A 26,959-nucleotide genomic window follows, 5' to 3' on the forward strand; every position below is an offset into this window, starting at 1 on the left:
TATGTAAAGTTTTGTCTGAACTATATGTGTATTTTGAATCCTGAAGAACAGATTGATCAATATATGTGCATAAGTCATGGTTTGTCAGGATAACATCAAATATCATTTGACTGTGCTCTTGTTGGTCCATATTGTTGATGATGTTGTTGACAGGGGTTATATTAAGACTGTATAAAGTATCCAGTATGATGGAAGAGGATATGAAGGAAAGTAGGAATGGTTTGAAATGATCGGATCTGTGGCCAGCGTCCCTGACTCCCTCTGCTGATGCCTCTCTGATAGCAGTGACCCATTTTTGCCACACTGTGTCATGGTCCAGTTTTGGTTTTATTATGTGATTTATTTATTTATTTTACTAAAATTGGAAGCACCTTTTGCAGACAGGACGATGTAAAACAACCCAAGCTATTTTTTTCAACAAAAATGGCAATAAAGTGTGGTCTTTATAGTGATCAGATCTCCTCTCTAGCTCACATCACCCTGTTTCCTCGTTGCATTTGTGGAAGTCTATGAAAAGCATAAAAACACATAAAAGCAGAATTCACCCTCCCCTCACACACACACACACACACACACACACACACACACACACACACACACACACACACACACACGCCCACACACACACACACAGCCAATTCAACCATCTCATTCTCTGCTAATATAAATATTTCAACACCGCACACTCTCAAAGTGCTCTAATCTCCACTTCTTTCAGTCTGAATAATGAATGCAATAAAAACTCATACCACTGCCCTCAGCAGTGCCTCAAACTGCCCCGAGCCTGATCTGGATATGAGACCCAAGCAGTTGTAAGTTGGATTGGATAATTAGAAAAAAAGATGAGTAAAGAGGTTTTAGGAAAGAGTGGCTGGAAAAAAAAGGGATGGAACAGATTTCAGCAGTGAGATAACTGAAACTGGACCTTATAGTCAGGAGGCAAAGGGAGCAAAAGGACAAGTGACAGAAGAAGGTACAGGGAGAAAAATGATCCTTCAAGGGACAATGTGTCCATCTTCCTAATGGAGCTTGATTAAGGTTTTGTTCCTGATGAAAAGGCCAGTTTGTCATTGTGACCTGGCTGAACGCTCTGTGGTCAGGTGTAATTCTTTTAATTATTAATATGGATTTGGCTGTCCTAAAATAATTGATTATGGTCACAAAGAAAAAAAAATAATAATCCTGTTTGGAGGACAAAGATTTGGAGTTTTATGGTTCCTATTCAATAATTGCAGGTATGCAATGCTGCACAAACGTTTACATAAATTCAAAATCAGCATGACATTTAATAACGCTTTTCGCTGTTTCCAACGAGGCGATTTTAAAGGAATCACAAAAATACGCGTGACATTTCATTTATCCCTATGAATAAAACAAACAAAAAAAAAGGTTTCAATTTCCTTCCATTTCCAGTTGGTCTATCACATAAAATCGCAATAAAATACATTAAAGTGTCTGTTTGCAATAGTAAAAAAAGTTCAAGAGGTATGGATGTATTTTTTTCCCACGTCACTGTAGCCTCAGCCCAGACCGTAAGCACTACTGGCTGCATTTACTACACTGACTTTCCGTTCAGGCACTGTGGCCAACCTCCCCTGGATTTAAAGCGCAGCTTTTTTTTTCGTCTCTACGCAGAATCAGACGTCACTCTGCAAGAATCGGCAATTAATTGGCCAACGCGGAAATAACATCAACCGTGCATAAACAGACGCCGTTATTCTCGGAGAACTATCCAGTTGCAGACGTTTGCTTTTCCACAACAAAAGCTTTTTTAAAAATAATAATTAAAAAAAAAAAGCCGGATAGCGCACATGCGGTAGGAGGATAAAACACTGGGAAGGAAGCCGGAGGAGATCCAGAGAAGAAAAGAAAAAAAGAGAGCGGGATCTAAGCGGGGCTAGAGGCGCAACCTGGAGCGACGCTACTACAAAAATCTGACCTCGACCTTCTAGGACGCTGCTCGAAAGTGGTCGTTGGGGAAGAAATGGCGAAATTCCTCCCCTTCTCCCATGCTGTTTCTCCAGCGCACATGTTGCCCAGGCTACTGGTGCTGCTGATCAGGAGGATGTTTGCGTAGGAGTGTTATATTTTTCTGCAGATCAGTCTGCACTGTTTCAACAACTCTAGCCGAGCGGTTGATGGACTCGTGCGCTGCTGAGCACATCTGTCAGATAAAACGTCGTTATCACCGGAAACCGGTTCGCTTTCTTTTCTTTTTTTTTTTTTTTTTTTTTTTTTTTACATTTGAAACCTTTTTGATTTTGCTCCTATATATTTTTTTCGTATACTCCTGTCTGGAATTGAGCCAAATCAAAGAAAAAAATAATTTTCATCTCAAGAGAGTGTGAAGGAAGCTGGTCTACTGGAAACGATTAAGGAAATAAGCCTGGACCTTTGCATCTTTTGTCTGTATTTTTTTTTATTAATGAATGACAGTCAGAGAGGATTGGGCCCTGTTGAGGGTTATGTTTGCTTTCAGTTCAGAGTTGAAACTCTTTCAAAAGCAAAACAAAGATTTTGTATTCTCTTTCTATTCTTCCAATTGATTTTTTTTTTTTTTTTTTTTGGCCATTGCTCAGATTTTTTGTTTGAATAACTGAAGTCAACTAGGAGCGAAAACTGCCCTGGATGTGACCCAAAGAATTCATCTTATCTCTGAAGGTAACCATGCATGCATAGATAGGTAGAGAGTTCAGCACCATGGATAGAACCACTTACTTGTCTTTTTGAGTGTTTTCAAACGGTCTACTGAAACCATGAGCAATGTCAGTGAATATATAGGCCCAAACCAAAGATATAAACAGATGGGAGAGTGAGCATAAAGGCAAGGGACAGGTTTCTGCGCTCTCCATGAAGCACTTGCTGCCTGGCTAGGCACGCCACACGCTGACAAAACCGCATGGCTTGTGAGCCAGAACTTCTGTCACCAACTGTTAGGAACGGTTGCAATCCAAGTTGTTCAGCTGAAGGTATTTTTAGTCAGACAGGGCAAGAATGCATATCAAGAAGCATTAATGTCGCTCAAATAAAAAAAAAAAGAGAGAGAGAAACAGTTCTGTAAATGTTGGTAAAATCACAGCATAGGTTTAGAGGGAGGGGGTTAGTACAGGATGCAATCCATCACCTACTGAGTGTATTGGAAACATTTTTGATACATAGCGCAGTGACTGACCAGATGATATGTCAGCCAACAAGCACATTTCTAAAGGCTGAGATGCAGTTTACACTTTAAGATATTTCTAAAATTCAAACAAATATTTTCTTTGGCTCTATCTCCTCTTGTGATGATGGTGGGATATAGCCACTCAATCTAAACTTCACACTTAAAAAATAAAGCAGAAACAAATCTGCTTTTCACAATCTAAGCCAACAAAATCAACAGAAAGCAAAACAGAACCACTGAAATAAAATCCTTTGATGCTGTTTATAATTATACAAAGGCTAGAATTTGCGTTGCAGTACAGCTAACTGTTAGAGGAAGTTACAAAAGTCAAATTTTAATGCTTTAAAATTATAATTAAGTAAAATAGGCCACTTTTTTATCAATAACATTTAAACAACAGGGACCCTGTGCGGTGTTATGCAAAAATAAGCTGCTGCTGAGGTTCAGTAAGCTGTTCAGCTTCAACACCCGTCAGCAGAATGCACTGAAGTATGTGATGGCCTTCAACTGAAGTGATGCACAGTGGCACTAGTAACATGTGTTCTTCTTATGCCTTATGTGATAGTTTATGATCCATGTGACAGCCATTAAAAAGATATTACAATCATTGTAATATGGTGTTTTAAATATTAATTTTACTGAGGGCATTGATATAATCTGTACCCTTAGCAATATTTTCCAAAACTAATAATTTGTGCTTCATATGCACCTCACATCTACATGCAAACAGAGTCCTTGCTGATATTTTAAAAAACTAGTAAAAAGGAAAGAAATCCAGAGATTAAAGATAAGATAGTAGCCCGGTTTGCTCAGACACATGATCACTTTCAGTGATAGAAACCACAACAATGATGCGGCTGTTTTTGTTTGTTTGTCCTGACTGTTTTCAAGCTGAAAAAATAATAGACCAAAAGAAAAGGATCAACAGAGTCAAATCAGACATGAGCTGCAGCTGTTTTGAGAGAATTGTTTTAAAATATCTTTAAGCATTGCTTTAGGAAGGCTCCATATCTTCCTTATCTGAATTTTCAATCCAATTGAATGTATTTATATAGCACCAATTTAAGCTCAAAATAAGTTACATATGTTCCAACAGCATTCGAGTTTAGATAATTATTTCCACTGGTGAAAAGTTTTCTGTCTAAGGAAGCCCAGATGGTTGCATCAAGTCACTGACTTTGGAGCAATCTCTCCCAGAACCAGCATGCAGTGACAGGACACAGTCAATTCCATTGCGTTTTGACTTTGCAGCCGTCCGTCACTGAGCGTGCATGTAGCATAAGTGGAGAGGAGAACTCTCCCTTCAGAGGAAGAAACCTCCTGTAGAACTTGGCTCAGTAAGAGCAGCTGTCTGCTGCAAACAGCTGGGGGTTTGACGAGAAACGTTCATGCGTTGATGTTAATGCCACCGATTACTGGTGCAGCATGAATATCACAGCATTTTTACTTTGAATTTATCAGCATGAACAAACAGTTGATTGAAGATGTATATCCATAGGGGAGCATAATTATTGTAAATGTTTGCTCTGACTATGTGTTACGACATTGTCAACTATTTTACCTATTTAAGGTATTTTAAGATTATACTTGAAAGTAAAACCGACAACCATGTCACGATGACAGGCTTACATTCATTGTAATTACATTTTTTCGTAGACTGAAAATGTATTAATGACACCCACACTCCTAAAAACGTTGTCATCTTGCATGTTGTGACTAACCAACAAATAATAGAACAAAGCAGGGGCAAAATATATCCATTGCCTCAAGGAAATCCACCTCTATTTATGTTTAACCTATATTAGAGGCATATGGTAGCCAGCCTTGACCCCACGGTCTGTTTTCAATTATCACTGTCTGAGAAAATATTAACCATGATTTACGTTCTCAGAACTCAAATCACTTTAGAAAAATACTTTCGATCTATGGTAATGAAAGTGGTTGTCAAATGCAATGACTCACCACTACCTAGTTGATGCGCTTTTGGCTTTACAATCTTTAATTTGATGATGCATCATTTGAAGTTTTTTTGTAGAATGAAAGGTCGATGAATCATAACATGTTTCTCATTAATAATGGTGAAAGTCTACTGCTCTACTATGTATGTATGTATGGATTAGATGACCAAAGAACTATAAAAGGCAAGGAGGGGTTTGTGTTCCCATGGTGACTCTCTCAATGATTCTCAGGTCACCCCAGGCCTCTTGGGAGATAAATCTCCCAAGAGGCCTGTTATGTTATGTCTTTAACATATTTCTGTTATAGACAGTCTTGATTTTTCCTTGGAGCCTGACTTGAAGGTGTGGTGCATCTACCTGCTGTTCTACCAGCTTCCAGTCTATTTACCAGGACAGAAAAAAATGAGAAGAGGGAGAGAGGGAAGCTGAAGGACAAACAGAAGGAGGAAAAACACATTTCCAAGACAGATGGGTGATGAGAAAACATCAGGAAGGGATGTGGAGGAGAATAAGGAAGGTTTTAAAAGTGATAAAAAAAATTTTAATTAGTGGGTAACATATTCAGATTTTTGTAATTATTTTAACCTAACTGGGTTAAAAACGCACTCTTGGTACTCCTTGTTGGGAGAGTGGAGAGGATAGATTGAAACTGGGGGGAAGGGAACATGTCTGCTCACTGATCATGTTAAACAGTCACCACCCGCTCCTCCTCCCCCTCTTCCCCTTCACCACCACCCATCTCTTCACTCCACCCCCTCAGCACCACGCTTTCCCCCCTCGCAGCTACACCCTGACGTGCTCACTCATCAGTTGTGCACAGACGGATGTGCTCAGACCCCCAGAAGTGACCAGCACACGAGCATGTCTGTGCAGAGAATCTATTGGTCGCCTGACCTCATCCCACTGAGTGATTGTTTAAAAAAAAGGAAAAAAATCTGATGTTTACTCCAAAGGGAGGTGGGGATGGAGAGCATTTGGTCAGAGGGCGTGGAAAAACAGGCTGTTTCCCTTCATCCCTCTTGAGTTTCTTCCATTGCCTCTTTGCTGCGCTCGTCTGCTGTAATTTATTTAGTTATCTTAGTTCTTTGTTAAATTTGAGTAAAAATACAATTTTGATTTAAAAATAACCATTTGCTTTAAATGATCTAGTCTTATTAAATGTTGTCAGGATGAAATCTTTAAGCCTTAATAATTCATCAAAACCTTTTTTACACATTTGTAGCATGCAGAATTTCACATAATCAAAAAATAACAAAATATGTTTCCATCAATTTTGCGTATTATAAATACATAATCCAAATTGTAGCTATATTACATTATGATGTGAAACTGAAATCGACTGAAACCAGAGCTTCTTTGTTTTGAAAACATCCCTTAACCCTCTGAAATCTGACAACGAATATTAACTGAAATCACAGGACATGGTTTATCTTTATACTGTTTTTTGTGCACATATGTGCATATTACATAATAAATACTAAAGTGAGATAATATATTACTCAGGCTAAGTTTACACTTTTAATTGAATAACACCACATTCATTTTGAAAAAGCCCAAGGGTATTCTCATTATTAATTTCATGGTCCAAATCATTTTTTCCAAGGCTTATCAACAGAGCCCACGGTTTATAGCTTTAAATCTGAAACATAAAAGTTGCAAATGTCAGCATGGTCCCTTTTTGGGGAGAGATGTAATTAGAATAAAAATACAAAACAAAATACCCAGACGCCCAGGTGGTCTTCATAAAAATAAAAAAAAACAGTAATTCATAAACTTCTCTGTTTAGCTCATGATTCATTTTTGTCCCTCTTTGCCGTTTGCACATGAATCTTTTTATTTATCAGCTTAGAGCAAGCTGGGGAAAGTTGGTGCAAATAAAACTACTTTAAAAGCATAAACCACCCACTCAAAACCTGAAACTGTAATGGCAAAATGTCAGTCTGTAATAGAACTGTAGTCATAGAAACTGAAGATCAGCTCATACTGTTGCTCATGCCGCCTCTGGAGCGCTGACCATTAGTTGTAACAGCCAAGCAATCAACAGATTTTGAAAACACTCCCAAAACATTTCTATTTTTAAATTTTCTCCGTCCATTTTTGTCTTCTGATTCAATTTTTTTTTCACCATGTTCCATATCCGTTCTGTTAATTTATCCTTTTTTAAGGGTTTCTTACTTTTCTTTTTGTTGGTTTCATGTTTTGTAATATGAATAGTGCATCAGCTATTCTTAATCACAGACAAACATGCATCCGGTTTTATCTCAGGATTGGAGCATGCAGCTGCATGCATGCACAGGTTAATAGGAAACTATGTCTGCTTTTTGCATGCATAGACAATGTCAAATGCATATTCTGACAAAGTCACATTCTGGCTTTATGTGAAATGTGGCTTTAATCATTAAACTAAAAGGCAAATTAACTCCCTATGACTGGATGATGCCTTGAAACAACATTTTAAATTCAATTTAAATCTAACAAACTGTGCAGAATTAAGTAAGTTTTTAGAAACTAATTTTCACATCTTATTCAATTTTGTATACGTTTGCACAAAGAGAAACATTATACATGTGTCTAAATGTGAAGGAATGGCATCCATTTTGTGGAAAGAAAGTATGGTCATGTTCCTAAAGTGCTGCTTTTGGTATTCCCCTGCTTTAACACTAGCATTACCAGATGCTAGTGTTAATATAGCGTCTCCTTTTGTGTATTTTTCCTTATGATCTGAACTTAGTTCCATGAGCGTCCCCAAGTGGCCAAATATTTATTTACTGAATTAATTAGAATGTATGTCAGTGCTACTAAGGAGCTGTTCTGACTTTTCAGCACCCAGAATTGAGTTGAAACTTTATCAGTGCAGATATCAGTAGGTTGCCGGTTGAAACCTTTTGTTCCATTTGTCTCAGTTGTTGTGTCTTTGAGCAAGACACTTCACCCGTCTTGCCTTCTGTTGTTGGTCAGAGGCCCTGGTGGCACCAGTGCATGGCAGCCTTGCTTTTGTCAGACTGCACCAGGGCAGCTGTGGCTACAAAGTAACTTGCTACAATCAGTGTGTATTGTGTGAAGAGCTTTGGAGGCCTTGGACTTGATAAAGAGCTACACAAATAAAGGCCACTTATCATTTTACCTGTTTTTATTAATTAATTTCCCTAAATATTTGACAACTAGGGGGCACTAAAGTTTTATAAATGTTCAAATAATAAATAATAAAAATTTACTTTGACACAAAATTACCTTACTTCATCCTTACATAGTATCCTGTAGATTCCACATCTTTCATTCCAATATGCCTCCAATTTTACACAATTCCAAAAGATACACATGCTTATATGTGATATTGCCGAATGTTTTACCAAGAGCTGCATAATTTCTTCAAGCCTCTTTTCTGCACACGTTTTGACAAGCAGGTGACAACATAAGAAATAGTTTGGCAGCATCTTTACCTTTAGTCAGAATATCAAATGGGAGCTGGAGTTTTGTCATGTTAGACCACAGAAAAGAAAAGCCAGCCCAAAGCAATGCTACAGAGGATTTGTGATGTAATCTGAGCTAAAATAAAAATATTAAAACTGATCATTTTAATAGATATTTTCTTTTTTTGTATTCACACTCTACATCTTTTCATCCACATGATTTAATAGTCATGTGTCTTGGCCTACAGTACTCTACTTCTAGTTTCACTGCATTTTTTTCTTGCGGATGTAAAGGTATGTTCATGCAGATTTTCCTTACATGCTGTCATTTTGGTACATACATACATTTAGATGAAATATCAAACGACACATCCATTATGAGGGCATTGTGATCAGGTTGCATGTCCTTGAGGTAAAGAGAACCAGTGTGTGAAACTGCAAAATCATCCTGCCTCATTTTCAGCCTTCTCCCCAATTAGAAACAACTAGCTAAGCAGATATGTTCCTTTCTTATTAAAAGATTGAAAATAATTTGTTCTATTTAGTTGAAATTGTCATGAAAATGCCATTTGGGCAGTTCAGGAAACTTATTTCAGTTTTCCAAAAGAGTCTTGCAAAAATATTGGACTGCACATTATTTCAGCTTCACATCAGCTCACAAGTCTGACAATGCTAGAAAAAAATAGATTTTCATATCATAGTACTTGTTTCATCCACACTCACAAGACAAAGCCAGCACTGACAGATGTGGGTGTACTCTTACTGTTCACTACAAACTTTTGTTTGAAACGTTGACATCTTTTCATATGCATATTTTTATAGACCATAGCAAACGGTTTACAGTATGTGACCAAATTTGAAATGACCTGTGGGGCGTAAAATGCAAAAATTCTCTCCTGAAAAGAGCAAGTGCTTTGTTGACATTGACTCAGATTGAATTTAGCAGCATGTTGCCTTACAAAGGAACAGCAAAGAGTTGCATTTAGTGGAAGGCAGTGATTTAGCTTGAGCAGTGCGAGTGAAAGATGGTATCTATATACAATACAATTGTTGCATGTAGATAACAGTTGTATATAGATATAGATAGTGATGTACTAATCTATTAGTAAGTGTCAAAAACATGATTTGTTTTGTCAGTGTTCAGCACTTTTACCCTTTGTTTCCATGTAGCAACTATAAATGATACAGCTAGTAGTTCATTCTCTGAATCTCTCATAAGGAGCAGATTTGGCTTGTAAACCAGGAGGAGGTCTGTAAGACATCAGAGAACAGCACTGGCTATAATTTTTAATTGGACTTTATTGTTTTAGAGATCATACATTTTGTATCCTACTATTTAGTGATAACCAATTTAGATTTACATTGTTAACTGGAGAAATCTGTCTTATTGATGTCCTTCAAAGTGACATTTGCAGCTTGAATCTATCGCTAGCAGGATTGTCCTGCTTTTTGATTAAGAAAGGAAGCCAAGTTATCCACATGGTGTGAGCTGTACAGGGCTGCACAGTCAGTGCACATGTGGGAGCACTTCGAATCATAACATTGATCTGGAAGATGTAGATGCAAAACAATTGTGACAATAACCAACACATTTCAGAGCAGTTTATTTTAAGTGGATTATATCGACAGGTAAGAATCCTAATCCAAAGTATTTTCTGTTGTTTATTTCTTTTAGAAAATCATGTTCATCACCCCCCCACCCCCCCCAAAAAATTTGCATAACATGTAACTGAAGCATCCCTTTAATCTTTATTGAGCCTCAAGTTATTCCATCATTGGATTTTTATGAATGATCTGACAGGTGCCAGTCTTTCGAATGGGAAAGACAAGAAAACATGAAATTGAAGTAAGTTTGTTCATTCATAAGTTTAAAATAGCTAAAAGAATGTAAACTGGGACATGTTGGCTTTTAGAACAGAGAGAAGCAAGGCTGATTCAGGATCCAGGTTCATTTAGCTAGCATAGACTATGAGGAGGGCGTTAAGGGAGACAAAAACTCCAACAATTTTTCAGGCAACCTTTTTGAGTTTACCCCACCTCTGTCCTAATCACTGCTACAGATCCTGCTTTACCTCAACCGTGCAAGGATAAGCGGGTTTAAACAATGGATGGATGGATTCTTGACTGAGAGGCTTTGGTTTTTGTGCCGTTTCCCTAAATAGGTTTAAAGTCAGTCCCTTTGAGCTTGTGGGCAAAAATATGAGACTAAAAATCCTGAACTTTGTCTTCATGAATCAAAAGTACAAGCATGCTGTCAGTCAGCAGAACAGCGACTACCCTCAATTCTCTGTGATACTGAAAGAACTGAAATATCTCAGACCCCACTGCAGCCCCTGGTGGTGCCAAGATTATAGCCTGTCATCCTCAGACCAATGGTGTTATTTGCACAGCAGAGGGTAGAGCTTTGTGAAGCTGAGGGGGAGGAACAGGAAGTGCAGCATCAGACTGACAAAATGTGATTACATGGAATTATTTTGAGATGATTACAAAACTGAAAGCTTTTTTTTCCTTCCTTTAATTATTTGGAATAACAGAACATGACTGACAGTCAATGTTTATAAAGTCAATATGTTTGATGTAAAATGTAAAAAGGAAACTGGAGATTTTTAAAAGTGTTTTGAGCCACATAGATGTCCTAACATTGGGCGAATATGCTTTAACTGTGCTAGATCTACACAGGCATGCCAAGAGTTGCGTGACTCATAAAATACCCTAAATTTAAACCTCTTGTTTCAATGTCCTGTTAAACATGGCAAAGTTGGCTTAGACATCCACAGTATTTGGTGAATATAGGAGATTTTTGCAGAGGATACTGTACATGGCCATTTTAAAGCTATTCATACACCTTGAACATTTTCACATTTTATCATATTATAATCACAGTCAGAGTATTGTGGCTCACAATTGTGAAGTAGAAAGTAAGGGATGTATATTTTTCAAAGGTTTTTCATATTAAAATCTGAGACATGCATTTGTATATAGCCCCAATTACTCTTGTGCCCCTAATTAAGATCCAGGCAATTTCCTTGAGACGTCAGCACAATAGTAAATATATTTATACTATTTTCACTTCCGTAAAGGTATTAGAGGATTGTTAGAGAACATTAGTGAAAACAGGCATCATGAAAAAAATCACCTGGCATTAGGGTCAGGAAAAGGTCAGCTAAGATCTCTGCAGACCCCACACATCCTGGATCAAACCACTTATAATGCTAAACGTTCAGCCAGAGCAACAATGGAAGTTCAAAATCAAGTGTGTCCCAGTTAAAGTCCATATATACTGTTAAAATTTTAATGTGGATTGACTACATAAATCATAACACATCAAGTTTTTGAAAATGTAATCACATTTAAAATTAAACATATTTTAATGAGACTCTTTAAATCAATATTTTTTGTCAAGAAATTTGAAACATTTTTCTGAAATTTTATAGTTGATCCTAAAACTTTAAAAATAAGTTATTTTGTTGTTTTTCTGGTGAGCTTTATGTGATTTCCATACTTTGTGGTCCTGGAAGTAGATTGGGACTAAACTGAAAAGAGAGAACAGATATTTATCACATACTAAAGGACACCAAAAAGGGCAGTCATGGTTTGTTGCTTCAGTCCATGCACAGCACATTTGAGGTTAAAGAAGCAGACTGGACTTAAATCAGCCTGCAATTTGTAAAGAAGAGCAGCAAGGTCATTCAGATGGATGAGGGACATTTAGTGAGCTGTATAATGAAATGAAGAGACCCTCAGGTCTCCTTTCAGTGCTAAATTCATGCAAGCCAAGAGCCATTTTTATGATATATCATTTGCAGAGGAGCACTAATTACAGAAATGTTTCCTGGGCAATAATGGGACACATGTGGAGGATAAAAACACATTTATAGCTACCGTCTTGTTCTTCAGCTACAACCCCAAATTATTCTCCTTTCGTCCGTTTCTCACTTGTACCTGATTCAAGGTCAGCATGAGGAGTGAGTTAACCTGGTTTTAGCAGAGGGATGGGCTAGAAGGGACTTACCCCCAGGCAGTCTTCATCTGAGTTGTCATTATTCTTGGAGATGGGTTCAGGGACACAGAAAGATGGTGGAATAATATGCAAGGACAGAGTGAGTCAGAAAGTGAGAGTCAAGTTATACAGTCATGGTTGGTGCAGCCAGACATCGTGATGTAGAGAAAAGCAATATGTGAAGGCTAAAGGATGACTTTTTCAGCCTCTAAAATTAATCTTTACTTTAGTCTGTAAGAAAGAAGATTACATTGTGGAGAGTTTTAGAAGGTTTTTATTTTTTGAAATACTTAACCTAAATTCCATATAATTTCCAATAAGTTCTTTTTTTGAGTTACCCATGAGCAGACACTTCATCATGATGTGTTGCCTGATTGCAGAAGATGTATGTTACAAGTAAGCACCTTTTGATCTTGGGCTATTGGGTAGTTTATAGTAGAAACAGGAGCGACTGCTTTTGGAAAAATGGTTCATATACTAATTTGCTTATCTAAAATGATTAGTAAAAATCCCATGTGTTTAACTACTTTCCCACATTTACGATGTATTCTGAACTGTAGTTCAGAAGTACCATGTGAAACACATTTGCTTTGGGAAAAAAATCTGATTAAAATCTATTACTAGCAACAGAAAGAAAACAGTATACACATCTATGATAGAAAAGAAATGAAAGAGTGCAGCAACAGCGGCTTTGAGCTTACTTTCAGGCCGACTTATGTTTATCCTGATAGGATTCCCAGGACAAATTGTGACTCCGGTGGTCAACAGGCCATAGAGGGCCCGTTAAGTCAGAGCCAGAAGAATCGGATGAAAGCCTTAATGTTCAGCAGCTTTATGGTCAGTCAGAAAGCAAAAAGTTCCAGTTTACAAATACCAACTTCTTACAACAACTCCAGTTCCAAAATTTCCTTGTCATTTTATAAACACTTTTGCTTTAAATAATTGTTAATATCGCAGGCAGTCATGGGTCAGTATTGCATGTGAAATAACATATCTAATTCAAAGCAGAAAACACTAGATGTCATCCGATGCAAAACCTAACAATACTTTAGGCAAATGCTACTTGATGGATTTTTACTCCTAGATTTCAGCGTGAAATCCAGTATGATGGTCAGAGAGAAGTTAAAAGTGACAGGAGGCATTAAGCTGCAGGTTCTTTCCTTTGTTCATCTTTGCTGTACCTGCAAACCCACAGGTGGTCTCAGGCTCCAGTGAGCTACCAAAAGAATCTGGTTGCAGAAATATCTTAGCATAATCCGTTTAGTGCATGAGCCTGCAGTTTTTACTAAGAGAGAGTGAAGGCATTTATTATCAAAAACGTATCAATTTAAGGACAGACGTGTGCATGTAAAATATCATACTGCACACAAATCACAGGCCAAACATTTGGTTTTATATAGGGATGTTGCAAGGCTTTCCAGGTCAAACTAGCTTACCCTGAAATGTTGTCCTTCTTCTGTCCTCGTCTTCCTCTCTGACAGAGGTAACCATTTCCTGATTTCCTGGAATGTTTGGTCAATGAACTCCGCAAAAAAAAAAAAAATGGTGTAAGAATTTCCCACTACTGAACTGAAAACATCCAGAGTAAAACTGCTGCTGGTATTTAGAAATAAATACATTGTTGATTCAGACATCACTCTTTCAACTGCTGATAGATATTAAAAGTGTGTCACAAAAGGAAGAGTTGAAATCTACACAAACATGTATTAAGTGTTTTTCACATCATGGTCAATGCCAGCCTGTTCCAACGTGTTGTAGGTTAGAAAGTAACTTAAATAGCACAAAAAATAAAGAAACGTTTTTGATTTTTTTTTTCTGAATGCCTCATTGCAATAAAACTGCATATAGATATAGAAGTGCTGTTAAAGTCAAAGTAACCAGTTCAACCCGATTGACTGAACTGCAATAAATGTTTGTTGAGGATTAGGATTGCATCCCACAGCAGTGTGTGACCAAGATGGTGACCAAACGAGGGAGAGGTGGCAGGCTAGTCAGGCGGTCAGTGTTGTTTGCGGTTCTCTCACAGAGCTGAAACTTTTGTTTATTAAACAAGTACATTGCTAATTTCCAAATACTTCAAACTTCAGTCATCCAGTTCAATAAAATAGACCCATTTGCAAACTAAGCCATTGGGTCTTTGGAGGGAACGATTTGGCAAATTTATCAAGAGCTCAACCCAAATGTTTTTTTTCTGTACAGATGTGGCACCATTTAAATGGAAATAAACAGACTTTCCAGTTACATGTGATCCATTTCCAAGAAGCATTGTTATATCAAAAACAGATGATTGAATTTTTTTTTGCTAAACAAACTTTTTTAATCTGTATCAATCTATGCACCCTCTCTGAGAGGAAGTTCACTAGCTAGAATATGTGACCATTTTTAGTTATAGTTACTTTGTAGTGGGACTGACAGGACCTTTTATTAAAGGGAAAGGTGCCGTCTGCGATGAGATCATTCAATTATTCAAACATCATTGCACTGATTCTCATATTGGCAGTGAAGCTGACCCAGGCTCACTAGTTAAAGTTACTGGAAAGAACTGGTAGCGAGCTGAATTCCCTAAAGAGCACTCTATGGCTATACACTGTGGCATTGTGTACTCTTATCATTGTGTACTCTAGTGTATCTGTGTTGTTCAAATTCGCTCTTTGACATCCACCATTGCAACCGAGTTCTTCCCATTGTTCCAGAGACATGTTACTGTCTGTTGTGCGCGACTCAAATCCACCACCTACTGTGTACTTCTCTACCGCTGAACTGAAAGCCTGTCAACAGCCATTATTCCAAGCAAGACCTCTGCTGTGATCCCTGCCATGTTTCATCGAAGTGTGGAAATTTATTCTAAAGCTCACTGTCTGAGCATGTTAGCTACTACTAAAATTACAGCATGTGGGTGTTTGTGGGTGTTTTGTGTGTGCGTCTACACGCTGCTATCGTTCTACTGCTTCCAACTCTTGTCATTCCTGTGGACGAATCCCTGCAAAAGCAGCTGAGTGGACGGGTTTCGAAGGCTCTATTTCACAGTGGAGTCTGAAGGACTTGTGTGTGAGGGTGTGTGTGGTCAAACAATTAGCACTGTTTGTCACCTTCTCACAACACATCTCTCACACGCTGATCTGATTAATGGAGTCCCAATGGATTGTCTGCCTAGCTCTGCCTAGCCTCTACAGTGACTAAAGTAATGTCTGTGTCTCTGTTTGCAAAGGATCGTAAAATTGTTTTACTTAGTTTTTTTTTAACCTTTTAGATACTATAGGTATATAGCCTGCATGAGAGGCAGTGTGTCTATTTAGACAGAATTACATATTTAACCAAATTGTATATAGGCTCATACCTTTTGTTCTTCCACTTTTCTCATTCAGACAATTCCAGTTAACAGAGCTTACTCCAAAAACCTTTCCACATTTTGTCACATTACAACCATAAAGTTTATGTTGTAATTTACTAGAAATGGAGTCTCATTTAGTAGACCAACAGAAAGCACGACATGATTGTGAAGTTGAGGAAATAAGATACATAAAAATTGTGACTTGCATTTTTTTATTCAACTCCTATAAATCCCAATTAAATTCTGAAATGTCCAAAGTGGATGGATACTTTAAGACCATGAAAAAGGTGGAAAATTATTTTGATCAAAATGTTTGGCTTGGATAAGGGTAATGACTTCAACTCTGCAAAAGAAAAAAAAAATAAATAAATAAAAGTCACACTCTCAACACCCAGGAGTGTCATTTGATCCCTCTCATATATGTTCCTCTGGATTTCTGAACAAGTCCTCCCCACTCAGGATTTGCATTTGATTTTGCTTGATCCTAATCCTGACCAAATCTTCTAATGTGGAGCAGAAATACAAATTAGAAGTGCATCAATCTTTGTGACATTCAATTTCTAATACTGGGATGATGCTTTCATTTAATATTCTAGTTTTTCTGAGGGACTTTTTAACCCCTTAAGCCACACTTTGTGTCCCACTTCTTATGTAATTTTAGTTTGGCTTAAGTGCATGTGTTTAAAATGCTTGATGTATTTAACACAAAACGAAGAAAAAATATATCTGAATGTATTTTATAAGAATGCCCTACAACCAAGACGTTTGCGTCTGATGATAACTCATACCTTCATTCCTCAAAGCATAACAAAACAATGAGAAAGAAGTAGACATTAAAATAAAATAATTTGTTTGTATTTACATTTATTTTACAAATGGCATGCTGAAAATGATCTTACCCTCCTCAAGTATCAATGGAAACACCTGTTTAGACTTTATGGCAATCTTATCAGAGCTAGCAAGATCTTTGTTAACATAAAAAACATTTAGCCTTGCTGTGTGTGTTTCTGTTAATGTTTACAAGTATTGCACACTGTAACTAATTATTTTTATTACCTAAGAAGAAACATATGGCTCCTTATTTTTTTAATTTACCAGTTTCTCAAATGAAATGTTTTTGACTCCTGCCTGTGGTGCTCTTACTAATGCTTTACTTGCTCCAAAAATGAGATAAAACTTTATCTTCTGCTTTCTTTCGCTGACACAAAGTTCTGCACATCTTTTAATTACAAACCTCTGAGGCCAAAACACACTGCTCAAGCTGTTCCTTCTTGTTTGGTTGGCTGAGTGACCTGCAGACTGGATTAGAGTCCAGCTGTATCACAGCTTGAGAGAAGAGCAGCGGTGTTTTGTTTGTAGATGAGCAATATGATTTGTGTTCCTCTAAACCTTACAGGGTGTCTCTAAGGAGACACGCTGCAGAACGGTTTTAGAATTCAAGAACGTTACCGACTGATGCATTCGATATAGGTTAGCGTTGCTTCAAGGGTATTGAATAGTTCTCTGAATAGCAAATGCTTTTCACTTGAAGTCACTCCAGTAAATTCAAGGTGAGATGCTGGGATGTGTTTGGAGCAGCTGGAGGAAAGTTACCTCTACAATATTATTTTTTTTTACAGAATTCTCCCTTTTTTATTTGTCTTGCTCATAGTGAAGTTTCGTCTTTTCATCATATGCCCATACTTCAGTGCTGTGTTCCCACTTGCTCATAATGACTTTTGCTATTGAGTCATGACTTGGCAACAAGCCTGCTGGCCTATTTTTGGTTTCAGGCAATTATCCAGAATGCCATGTGTTGGTGTGGTCCTGTGACACTTTCAGATACAACAAAAAGAAAAGGTCTCTGCCCACATTTGTCAAGTTTCAGACATAATAGCATGTTATCAAACTTGTAGACGGAATGACACATCTCATTAGCTGACATGTTGTGGAAACGACCCAAAGATAGAAACCAAATCAGTTTTTAGCTGCATTGGTTTGCATAATATTATCTGCTGCAGTTACTTGAATGTAATAAAAAAAAAACAGAAAATATGGGAAGTTTTACAAATAAATAAGTAAACCTTATCTTTCACAGATGAAAATCACAAACACAACAGTGAGAGAACCAAAATCTGATGATAAAGAAAAATTATATTCATAAATTAAATTCCAGCACTTTCCACATTTATAGCCCCAGCAAAGCTAATGTATGAATATTTTAAAAGAACCAATGTGTATTTTATTCATACAATACTACTGAAAATATTTAAAAATATATGACCTTTAATTTGAGAGAATTTCTCCAGTTAAAAAAAATCCAACCTCGATAATATTTATATGTTTTGCACAAAGTCACATCTGCCTTAATAATTGGTACTCTTAGCTATCCTGAAATAAAGCTGACTGACTTGACTGACCTGGAATTTTGAATTAGTTATCAATAATGTTTTGTGTTTCTGGGGTATAAATGTGATGTGGCACAGAAGCACATTTCTCTTCATCACATATCAGTATGGGAAAGGCAAGAGCACATAACATTCAAGTAAGGTAGATAGACAGATGATCTTGTTAATTTGGAAGTTATTCCAAGAATGTCATCTAAGTTTGTCCAAACTGGGAGTCTATTGAATAATGAAAATGTTAAATAACTGAAACTGTGACATTCAAGTTTGGCAGAGGACCCAATTTTATCTTGCCATCACACACACTGAGGAGAATTATTATAGAGTTAAAAAAATTGAGATTATACTACTGCAATAAAAGGTAAATTTATTTTAAAGAGTTATTTTTTGCAGATCATTCCCAGAGGTTAGAATATCCTGGGAGAGCAGTATGTGAAAGAGAACTGAAGCCACAGATTTTAATTACTTCTGTGTGTGCAAAGAGTCTCCTATAAAGGTTTAATAAAGATAAAAAAAAAATCCTTTGTGATAAAGTACACAGTTAATTAAAAAGTGAAATGTTCATCACCAAATCTATATTTAGTAGGAAGCATATTTTTCATGCAGGACAGCATATCTTCCATTTGAATATAATAAAAGCAACAGATTATGAACAATTTGCTTCAAAGAAGTGAAAGAGGACATCAGTCATATCTCTTCTTCAGGCTAATAATTGCATGCTGTTCAGTCCAAAACGTTTTTGGGACGTGTGTCTTGGCTGATTCAGTGGACAGCTTGAAGTGAAAATGTCTAAACCCCAAACTCCATCCTCACAAACCCACTTACTAATGAATACACCACCTAACCCACTCTAATAAGCAACAAAAATATCAGCAGGTCTAGTGATGGTAAAATTACAAGAAAAAAAATCAGTTACCATAGCTACATTATTAATTAGATGCAATTCTAATGTTTACAGTGGCATTCTGCACCAATATTCACAACATTCTGAATAACTTGGATGATGCCTCGTAGATGTGAAGTTAGAGAAATAAAGAAGCATGTTCAAACATTATTTTTAAAACTCAGTGACATTTGAAAGTAATCAATCCTATAAACTCATTTTCTACTGTTGTGTTTTGCTCTGCCAAAGTGGAAATAGATGTGCAGGACAATAAATAGACCAGTAATTTAAAAAAAAACAAAAAAAAAACATCACGTGTTAGTGCAGCATCGACACCTCATGAATATGTAAAATGATAAATGATAGAGAAATGCTCACATTTCATAAGATTTGATGATCATGAATACATTTTACCTCTATATTTTTATACGTTTGCGTTGCCACAGCATTTTACTGTCAGCTGTGAAACACTCCTCTTTGTCAACCCCCCGTCTTTTCTCCCACTCTCTCCCACCTACTCTTCTTCATTTTCATGCACCGTCTGCTTTTGTTCCATCTACCCCCGTTTATTTTCATCCATCCTTTGCGCCATTTACCTCTTTGCTCTGCTGTCATGCCTACGTCTCATTTTTTACAGCTGTCCTGGAGTTGATTGCTGATTTTCCCCTCCCTTGCAGACTGTGTTCTGCTCCGAGATCCTGTCTATATTATGAACCACACTTTCAGGATGATTCCATTACATGCCTCCTAGCTGCTGGATAATTCAATAAGCACCACTGAGCTGACACACAGTTATAATCTACTTAATGAAGCTACTGTACTGATGAAGTGTTTGCTGTTTCCACCTCTGTTTTTGCTTTCACTCCCTTCACCGTTCTTCCTCTTTGCTCTTTATTTCCCTCCTTCTTCTTGCTCTTTGCAGGGTGTTGATGGAGAGCCATTCGAATGACAGCCGGGACAGTGGTCATCACTGGTGGAATTCTTGCTACGGTTATATTACTCCTTATCATCGCAGTATTGTGCTACTGTAGGCTACAGGTGAGGCTGCACTGACCAATTTGTTCATAAACATGTGAAATGATCATGCCTAGTTGTAGTATTATAAAATACGATCAGTTCTTTACTTTTCAGAACTTAATAATTACTCTCCTGGAAGAAATTGAACTCTAAAAGAACCTGCAAAGTATTTTACCCATATTTAGAGGTTATTTTTCAGAACTTAAAAGGTAGTTTGCTGGGGCTTTGATGGAGCTTTCCAATTGTTTTGGAACTTCCTGTATAGTACCAGATACTATGCTGAATACTTTTCTGGAAATGTCTTAAATACATTTCCAGAATGTATTTCTATTAACTGTCTCAGATGTATTTTTCAGTCACTTTCTTCAAACCTACTCTATATACAGTCAACAAAACTGTTTTTGTAAGTTTCTCAGAATTTTCCAATAACTTTTCTGAAACTTTCCTACAACTTGTTGGTTACTTAGCTAGAATTTAAATGATGTACCAAAACTTACCAGGTACTTATTTGATACTTTAAGATTATTTTTCCAGAACTTAGAAAACAACTGGTAAGGTCTCTGAATGATCCATTAAGGTACCTGGTTCCAGAATGACTTAGGCTTTGTAGTCTATCTTTATTCTTACTAGTAAATGTAGACATGAAGACATGAAGTCATGGATCAATATGTCAAAACAGACCTGGTTAGTTCTGGGAATGTATCCTCTGAGTTCCCAGAAAAGTAGCTGCTAAATTTTAGAAAGGTATTTGGTAAGGTTCAGAATTTAACCTCCTAGGTCTGTGAAAGTAGCTTAAGGAAATGCTGACTGTATTACAGGTCTACAAATATGTTTTTCCAAAGTGAAAAGCTGAACAGGTCCTGAACAACATAATCCTCCAGTCCAAGTACATGTATCCTTGTCAACTTTAGTCTACCACTTGGGCCATTTTAACCAGGTGGCAACAAGTGCCATTTTTATTCTGAAATGTTTGAGTTTTAAGAAATTTCATGATATTGCACATTTAGGACAAAGTATTAATTGACTCATGCTTCTATTTTCTGATAGACAAGAAACAAACAGGGTTTAAGAATGACATCACACCTCAGTTTTTGTCTAAACAGACTAATTAAAGCCTCTAATCCAAATATTCATCTTTTGTCAACAGTTGATTACTGTTATAATTTCAGCAAATTTCAATGACCAATAAACCAAATAGGCAACAGTAATGTCTAAACACAATATCCAAATCACATCTTAAAACTGGTTTTGGCCAGAAAATAAGATAAATTAAAAAATTTAGTCTTATAGTCCAGGTACTGGCAGCAAAAATCTGAAAAAGTGCAAATAACTTTAAGGGTTAAGGGTTAATAACTGTTTAAGGGTTTGTCACAAAGGAAGCTGCATTATTCAGATTACATGTGAAGCTATAAAACAGAAGCCCTTAAAAATAATTTAACTCTTTCAAAAATATTCAGACCCCCTGAACATCCTCACTTTTTCTCTCATTTTTCCTTCTCTTCCTCTCTTCAACCTTCTTTAATTTCCCCTCTCCAGTATTATTGCTGTAAGAAGGAGGAGTCAGAGTCGGAGGAGGAGGAGCCGGACTTTGCTGTCACGTCCCGCATCCCACCGGTTCACTCGAACCACAACATTGTGGCGGCGACGGCTGCCGCCTCCTCCATGCCCAATGGCCCCGCCATTTTCTCCACCCCTCCTTTGGCTAGAAAACTGACACGCTCGCAGACCTTCTGTCCATCGTGCACGCACTATGATTTGCCTTTCTACCTTCAGCCTCCTCCGCCGCAGCAGGTCCACCACCAACCAGAAGGACTGAGGAATGGTGGAGAACGCGTTAGCTACCGCAGCGTCCAGCAGCAAGATCTGGACCTGCCAGTGCCTGTTAACATTTCAAACTATCGTAAGCCAAACCTGGCCCGCTCAGTCACCATGAGGGAAATGTTTACGCGCAGCTGCAGCATCAGCACTGATGTTTAGCTGAGCAAAGGTGGACGTTCATTGCTGTGAGTTGGTGCGACCACAACTGGACAGGACTTGAGTTTTGCTAAGTCTCATTTTACCTGTCGCCACCTGCAGATTGGACCACTCTGATGGCCAGTCAGACAGTCAGGACAGTTTTTTTCTCTCTCACCTTTACACTTTTCAGGCCCATGAGCTTATTCATGGTCCAGTGCTAAGTATTTAAAAGTGTTCTAAAATGTCAATGAATGAAATAAGCTTTGTTTTATTTTGAGTGGTAAAGTTTGTGTTGCTCTACTTCCCTACTTCCTGGCCTGAAACAGTAGCAGATTACTGCAACACCAAAATGATGATGTGCTCAGGGGGGATTTTATCTTGTACACAGCTGCTACAAATGAAAAATGACTGGGAGAAATCTGGTGCCCTCCATTAAGAAAGGATGATCTATTTGTTCCTCCATCAACAGATTATAGAGATTTTTAAATATTATCCACAAAGATTAGAGGGGAGGAGAAGAAGGAGGGTGTTTTCATGTTTTTAGCTACCACCCACAGATGTTTTTGATAGTTTTAACTTTGGACGTAACATTTTAAGACATTAAGGGCTCACGGAAGATTTTAATTCCTTCTCATTTTTCAAATCCTTTCACGTCTCAACTTTAATAGTCTCTCTGAGACAGCACAGCGGGTTTATCCCGCTTGAAGACGAGAGGAGAACCTTCATGTTCTAACCAGGAGAAGTGGGCTGTGTTATTGCATTGTATCCAGAAAGTAAATGTGAGTTTACGGGCATGCATTGTGGCTATAAGCGTGTATTGTGTTCTGTTGTTATGCCAGAATTTTTCAGTTCATTATAATCAAACACAACCTGTCACCCAAATGTTTAGTGAACCAGGAGCTGAGGCATGTTGCAATAATATTTCATTGTGAAAAGGGAGAACACCATGAGCCACAGAGAGACACATCCAAGCAGATTATTACAAACCCTAACAATATTGTTTATCTTACTGATGGAAAGTGTAAGACAGAAGTTAGACGAGCGGTATTTAACTTTCAGTGTAATCTCTGTTCTTTACTGAAGTTTTAGCTTGTGGACTTTGCAGCGTACATCTTGTATTGTATGTGACCACTGATATCCGAATGCTTTGGCTAAAGATTCACCCTTAAAGGCACATGCATAAATATTTAATAGGCCACACTTCAGTTTCTTTCCCCTCCCTCTCTCTCGAGTCAGTGGACTGAAGAAAATGTGCTCTTGCTCTGAGGTACTCCGAGAGTTCCTGCTCTGGATTGTTTTTATTTTCTCCACAAGGCTGACCGGACTGGCCGAAGGGCTGATTTTTCAACTGGAAGAGCAATTTATGGTCCAAGGACATACGGCTGAAAATTATTCACTGCTTGATTTCAAAAGAGTCGTCTGTGTGAGGGATTTGAAGCTGACTAGAGTGTCCTTCTTGGATCCCCAACAGCCTTTCTCTATTAAATAGATGGTAGACACATGTGTACGTTTCGCCCTCCATTTTTGTCTCTCTGTAATATTTACCAACAATTATGGTTGTTTATTTACCTGGAAGTGAAACAGTCCATAATTTCATTTTTCCTTTTCTAACATGATCAAACAGTGCCTTGCAAAAGTATTATTATTACCCCATCACATTTCCACATTTTGTCATACTACTACCACAAAAATCTGTGTATTTTATTGGGATTTTATGGCATAGACTAACACAAACTAATGCGTAATTGTGAAGCAGGAGAAAAATTATATATGTGCTTTACAAACAAAAATCTAAAGTTTGTCCCTGCATTTGAACTCACCCTCCTTCATTCTGATACCGCTAGACAAAATCCAGTGCAATCAGATGCCTGCAGATGTCAACCTTCTTAATAAATGTAGATGATGTGTAAGTACTTGAATCTCAATATAAATTTTGCTGCTTGAAATCATTAGTGTTTTTCAAAATTTTTCATGATGGAAAAAAAATATCATGAAGACCAAGGAACATACCAGACAAGTCAGAGATAAAGTTGTTTAGAAGTTTAAAGCAGAATATATCATAAAACACCATTCAACATGTCAACATGAAGCTGGTAAGACAGGTTAGAGCTAAATACAAGGGGGTCCTGATTATCAAGCTTGAGATTTGAGGTTTGCTTCTAACAGGACAACAAACCAGAACAAATAGCCAGAGGTACAATGAAATAGTTTAGATCAAACTAGATTCACATTAAAGTGGACCATTCAAAGTCCACACCTATTTTTAGTCTCTACATGTGGAAAACTACCCCCCCAAAATCCTTATAGCTTTAGTTGCACAGGGATCAGCAATAACATAATCTCTTTATTTATGTTATTGCTATCTCTGTTACTGCTACCACAGTAACAGAGATAGCTCCAGAGGCAAAAAATACAAGTACACGCCACACTCTTCATATTTTTATTCAGGGTAAATGTTGAAATTTACAAATTTGTACAATGATGTATTGCTTTCATATATAAAATCCCATTGAAATAATCTGAAATGTATTGTTGTGAGATAACAAATGGAACAAAGTTCAAGAAGTATGAATACTTTTGTAAGGCACTTTACAAAAAGTCACAACACATAAATAAATCTGTTCAAGGGCATAACACAGCCATAACACACTCTCCTGTTCTATATTTTGATCATATTTGTCACAGCTGACCACCAAGCCTACACATTTGTACTTGTTGAAATTTAATTTTTATCTTAAACCCTCTGATGTCCCTTTAAAAGTATGAAACTTGGGAGCAGCAAAATGCTACCAAGGCCTGACACCCACCCTGGTCCTCACAGAGACAGCTATAGCTAAACATGTTCACACAGAACACATGCAGACTCACAAGTTCTCATTGTTTATATCTTTGAAGCTGAATTTTTGCCAGATGCACAGCTAATGTAGTGCCATAAAGAAGTGTGCGAGAAATACATTATTAAGAGGACTATTATTATGATTACTATCATTAGAGGTGTTTATTAAAATGAATTGTGATTTGTGTTCAGGTATTTACATTAGTTGCATTATTTTATGATCCAGCTGTTTTTTCAGACTCAGTACAGTGCAGCAGACATGTTTCTGTCCCTGTTTCTAATATATAACTAACAAACACATTGTTGCTAATAAAATGGTGTTAAAATTGCTCTGTCTTATTTTGTTTTGTTGCTGTGCTGTTCATTTTTAATCCCTTGATTTTATGTGCTGAAAAGATAAGGGCAGTTGGCATATGCTAATAGCAATATTTACGAAGAGTAGATTTATTTAATTCCCAGATTACATTGGGTCCAAAATAATTGGTTCATAAAAAAGCATTTTTAGTTATTAATTAGCTGCCATAAAGTTTAGATTTTCTTAGGATGTGCAAGAGAACATTTCACATGACACTACAACTAGTCTGCCATCAATTCAAGGTTTTAGAGGGAAAAATTAATCTGAATGCCAGTACAACCACATGTCTTGCATGAATTAATGTTTAAAAATGAGATCAATACGAAATGTGCTTAGATCTCTTCATAGTGGTCCAAAAATTATAAGTATTTGACTTGTTGTTTTAATTCACAGAGTGTGTTGTTAGGATTCTAATATAGATATTTGCTTTTACTTTTGCTTCCACAGATACTAAATGAAAAGGAAGTGCATGGAATAAACTGAGTAAAAGCAGAAAGGTCAGGAGAGCAGTTTTCATGTAGCCTATATTATTTATTAATAACAGTATTTATTAATAATTGAATCACTACATACAGATTAAATTCACTGATTGGAATTGTGAAAAGGAACTTCCCATGAATCTCATGCAAAAAATAACATTTTTACTTTTGTCACATAACACTTGCTTTATTTGATAAGTTTGCATCTCTGATTTTGTTGAAAAGACAGCTGACTAAGTACAAAACTGACCAATAACATTCCTTTTTTAAGACCACTTCTTCCTTTTTCATTATCCAGTATATTTTAAGAAATCAAAATACTTAACAGTGTCACTACTGTATTTAATGACTGGTTTTCAGTAGCTAGATATTTAGTATTTGTGAATTTGTATTCCCAGAACAGCAGAATAATGCTGCCAAAATTCTACATGTTGGATACAGAAACAAAATCATATAACAGTTTGACCAAAATTCTGTATTTTGTGCAAGTGTGCTTGGATTCTCAAAAATATAAGGTGAAAGATTACACCATTTTGCAGAGGTTTATGATTGTAATTTGACAAAAGGTCAAGAAGAAGGTGTGCAGGTTTAGCAGAAAGCTTACACAATTTTCTTGTACAAATTTTAAATGCATAAAGACAAAAGAAGGTGGTTGTCTTGTGGGCCAGTGAGAGAAAACAATAGCTTTTAACTGATTTTCATAGTTTTGTGAGAAAAAAAACTCCAAAGACAATAGAAATCAATGTCATCATCTCTCTTCATGAAGCTAATAAAGCAACATCTGTTCACACTATCAGCTCACTGCAAGAAAACTACTGCTGTGTTTTCCAAAGGATGTTGGGTAAAGATTTATTGGAAGAAGACCAATGGAACATTCTTGGCTGGTTCTTTAATTTTGGTAAGACATAAATTATTATCATGAGAAACAGGAGCACCTGCCAAGTTTTAAACTCCACAACAGCAATGAGGTCTGTATGCATACGCAGCCAGCCCAGAGGCAACAAGAAGACAGTTATGACACTAAGCATGTTTGAATGTCAAGGATGAGAACCAAGAACTGGGGGGGAGGGGGGGGGGGCTTAAGGGTGATGATAAACAAATCTGTCAGAGGTGAGAAGATGATAGTCACTCAGAGAATATGAGTGAAAAGATGCAAACAGGATGCTTTACTGTGGCAATAAACTAAA

At 37.1% G+C, this 26,959-nt stretch overlaps 1 protein-coding gene across 1 annotated transcript; it reads left to right on the forward strand.

Moving 5' to 3' along the window:
* Positions 1–1,491: 1,491 nt before the first annotated feature.
* On the forward strand, positions 1,492–25,267 carry LOC102231762 (protein FAM163B-like). The gene is made up of 3 exons (XM_014468993.2): positions 1,492–2,661; positions 20,052–20,167; positions 21,683–25,267. The coding sequence occupies exons 2-3, from the start codon at positions 20,075–20,077 to the stop codon at positions 22,121–22,123; spliced, it is 534 nt and encodes a 177-aa protein (XP_014324479.1). The 5' UTR covers positions 1,492–2,661; positions 20,052–20,074; the 3' UTR covers positions 22,124–25,267.
* The last annotated feature ends 1,692 nt before the right edge of the window (positions 25,268–26,959 follow it).

Source organism: Xiphophorus maculatus, chromosome 8, assembly GCF_002775205.1.
Source record: "Xiphophorus maculatus strain JP 163 A chromosome 8, X_maculatus-5.0-male, whole genome shotgun sequence".
Taxonomy (NCBI): Eukaryota; Metazoa; Chordata; class Actinopteri; order Cyprinodontiformes; family Poeciliidae; genus Xiphophorus; species Xiphophorus maculatus.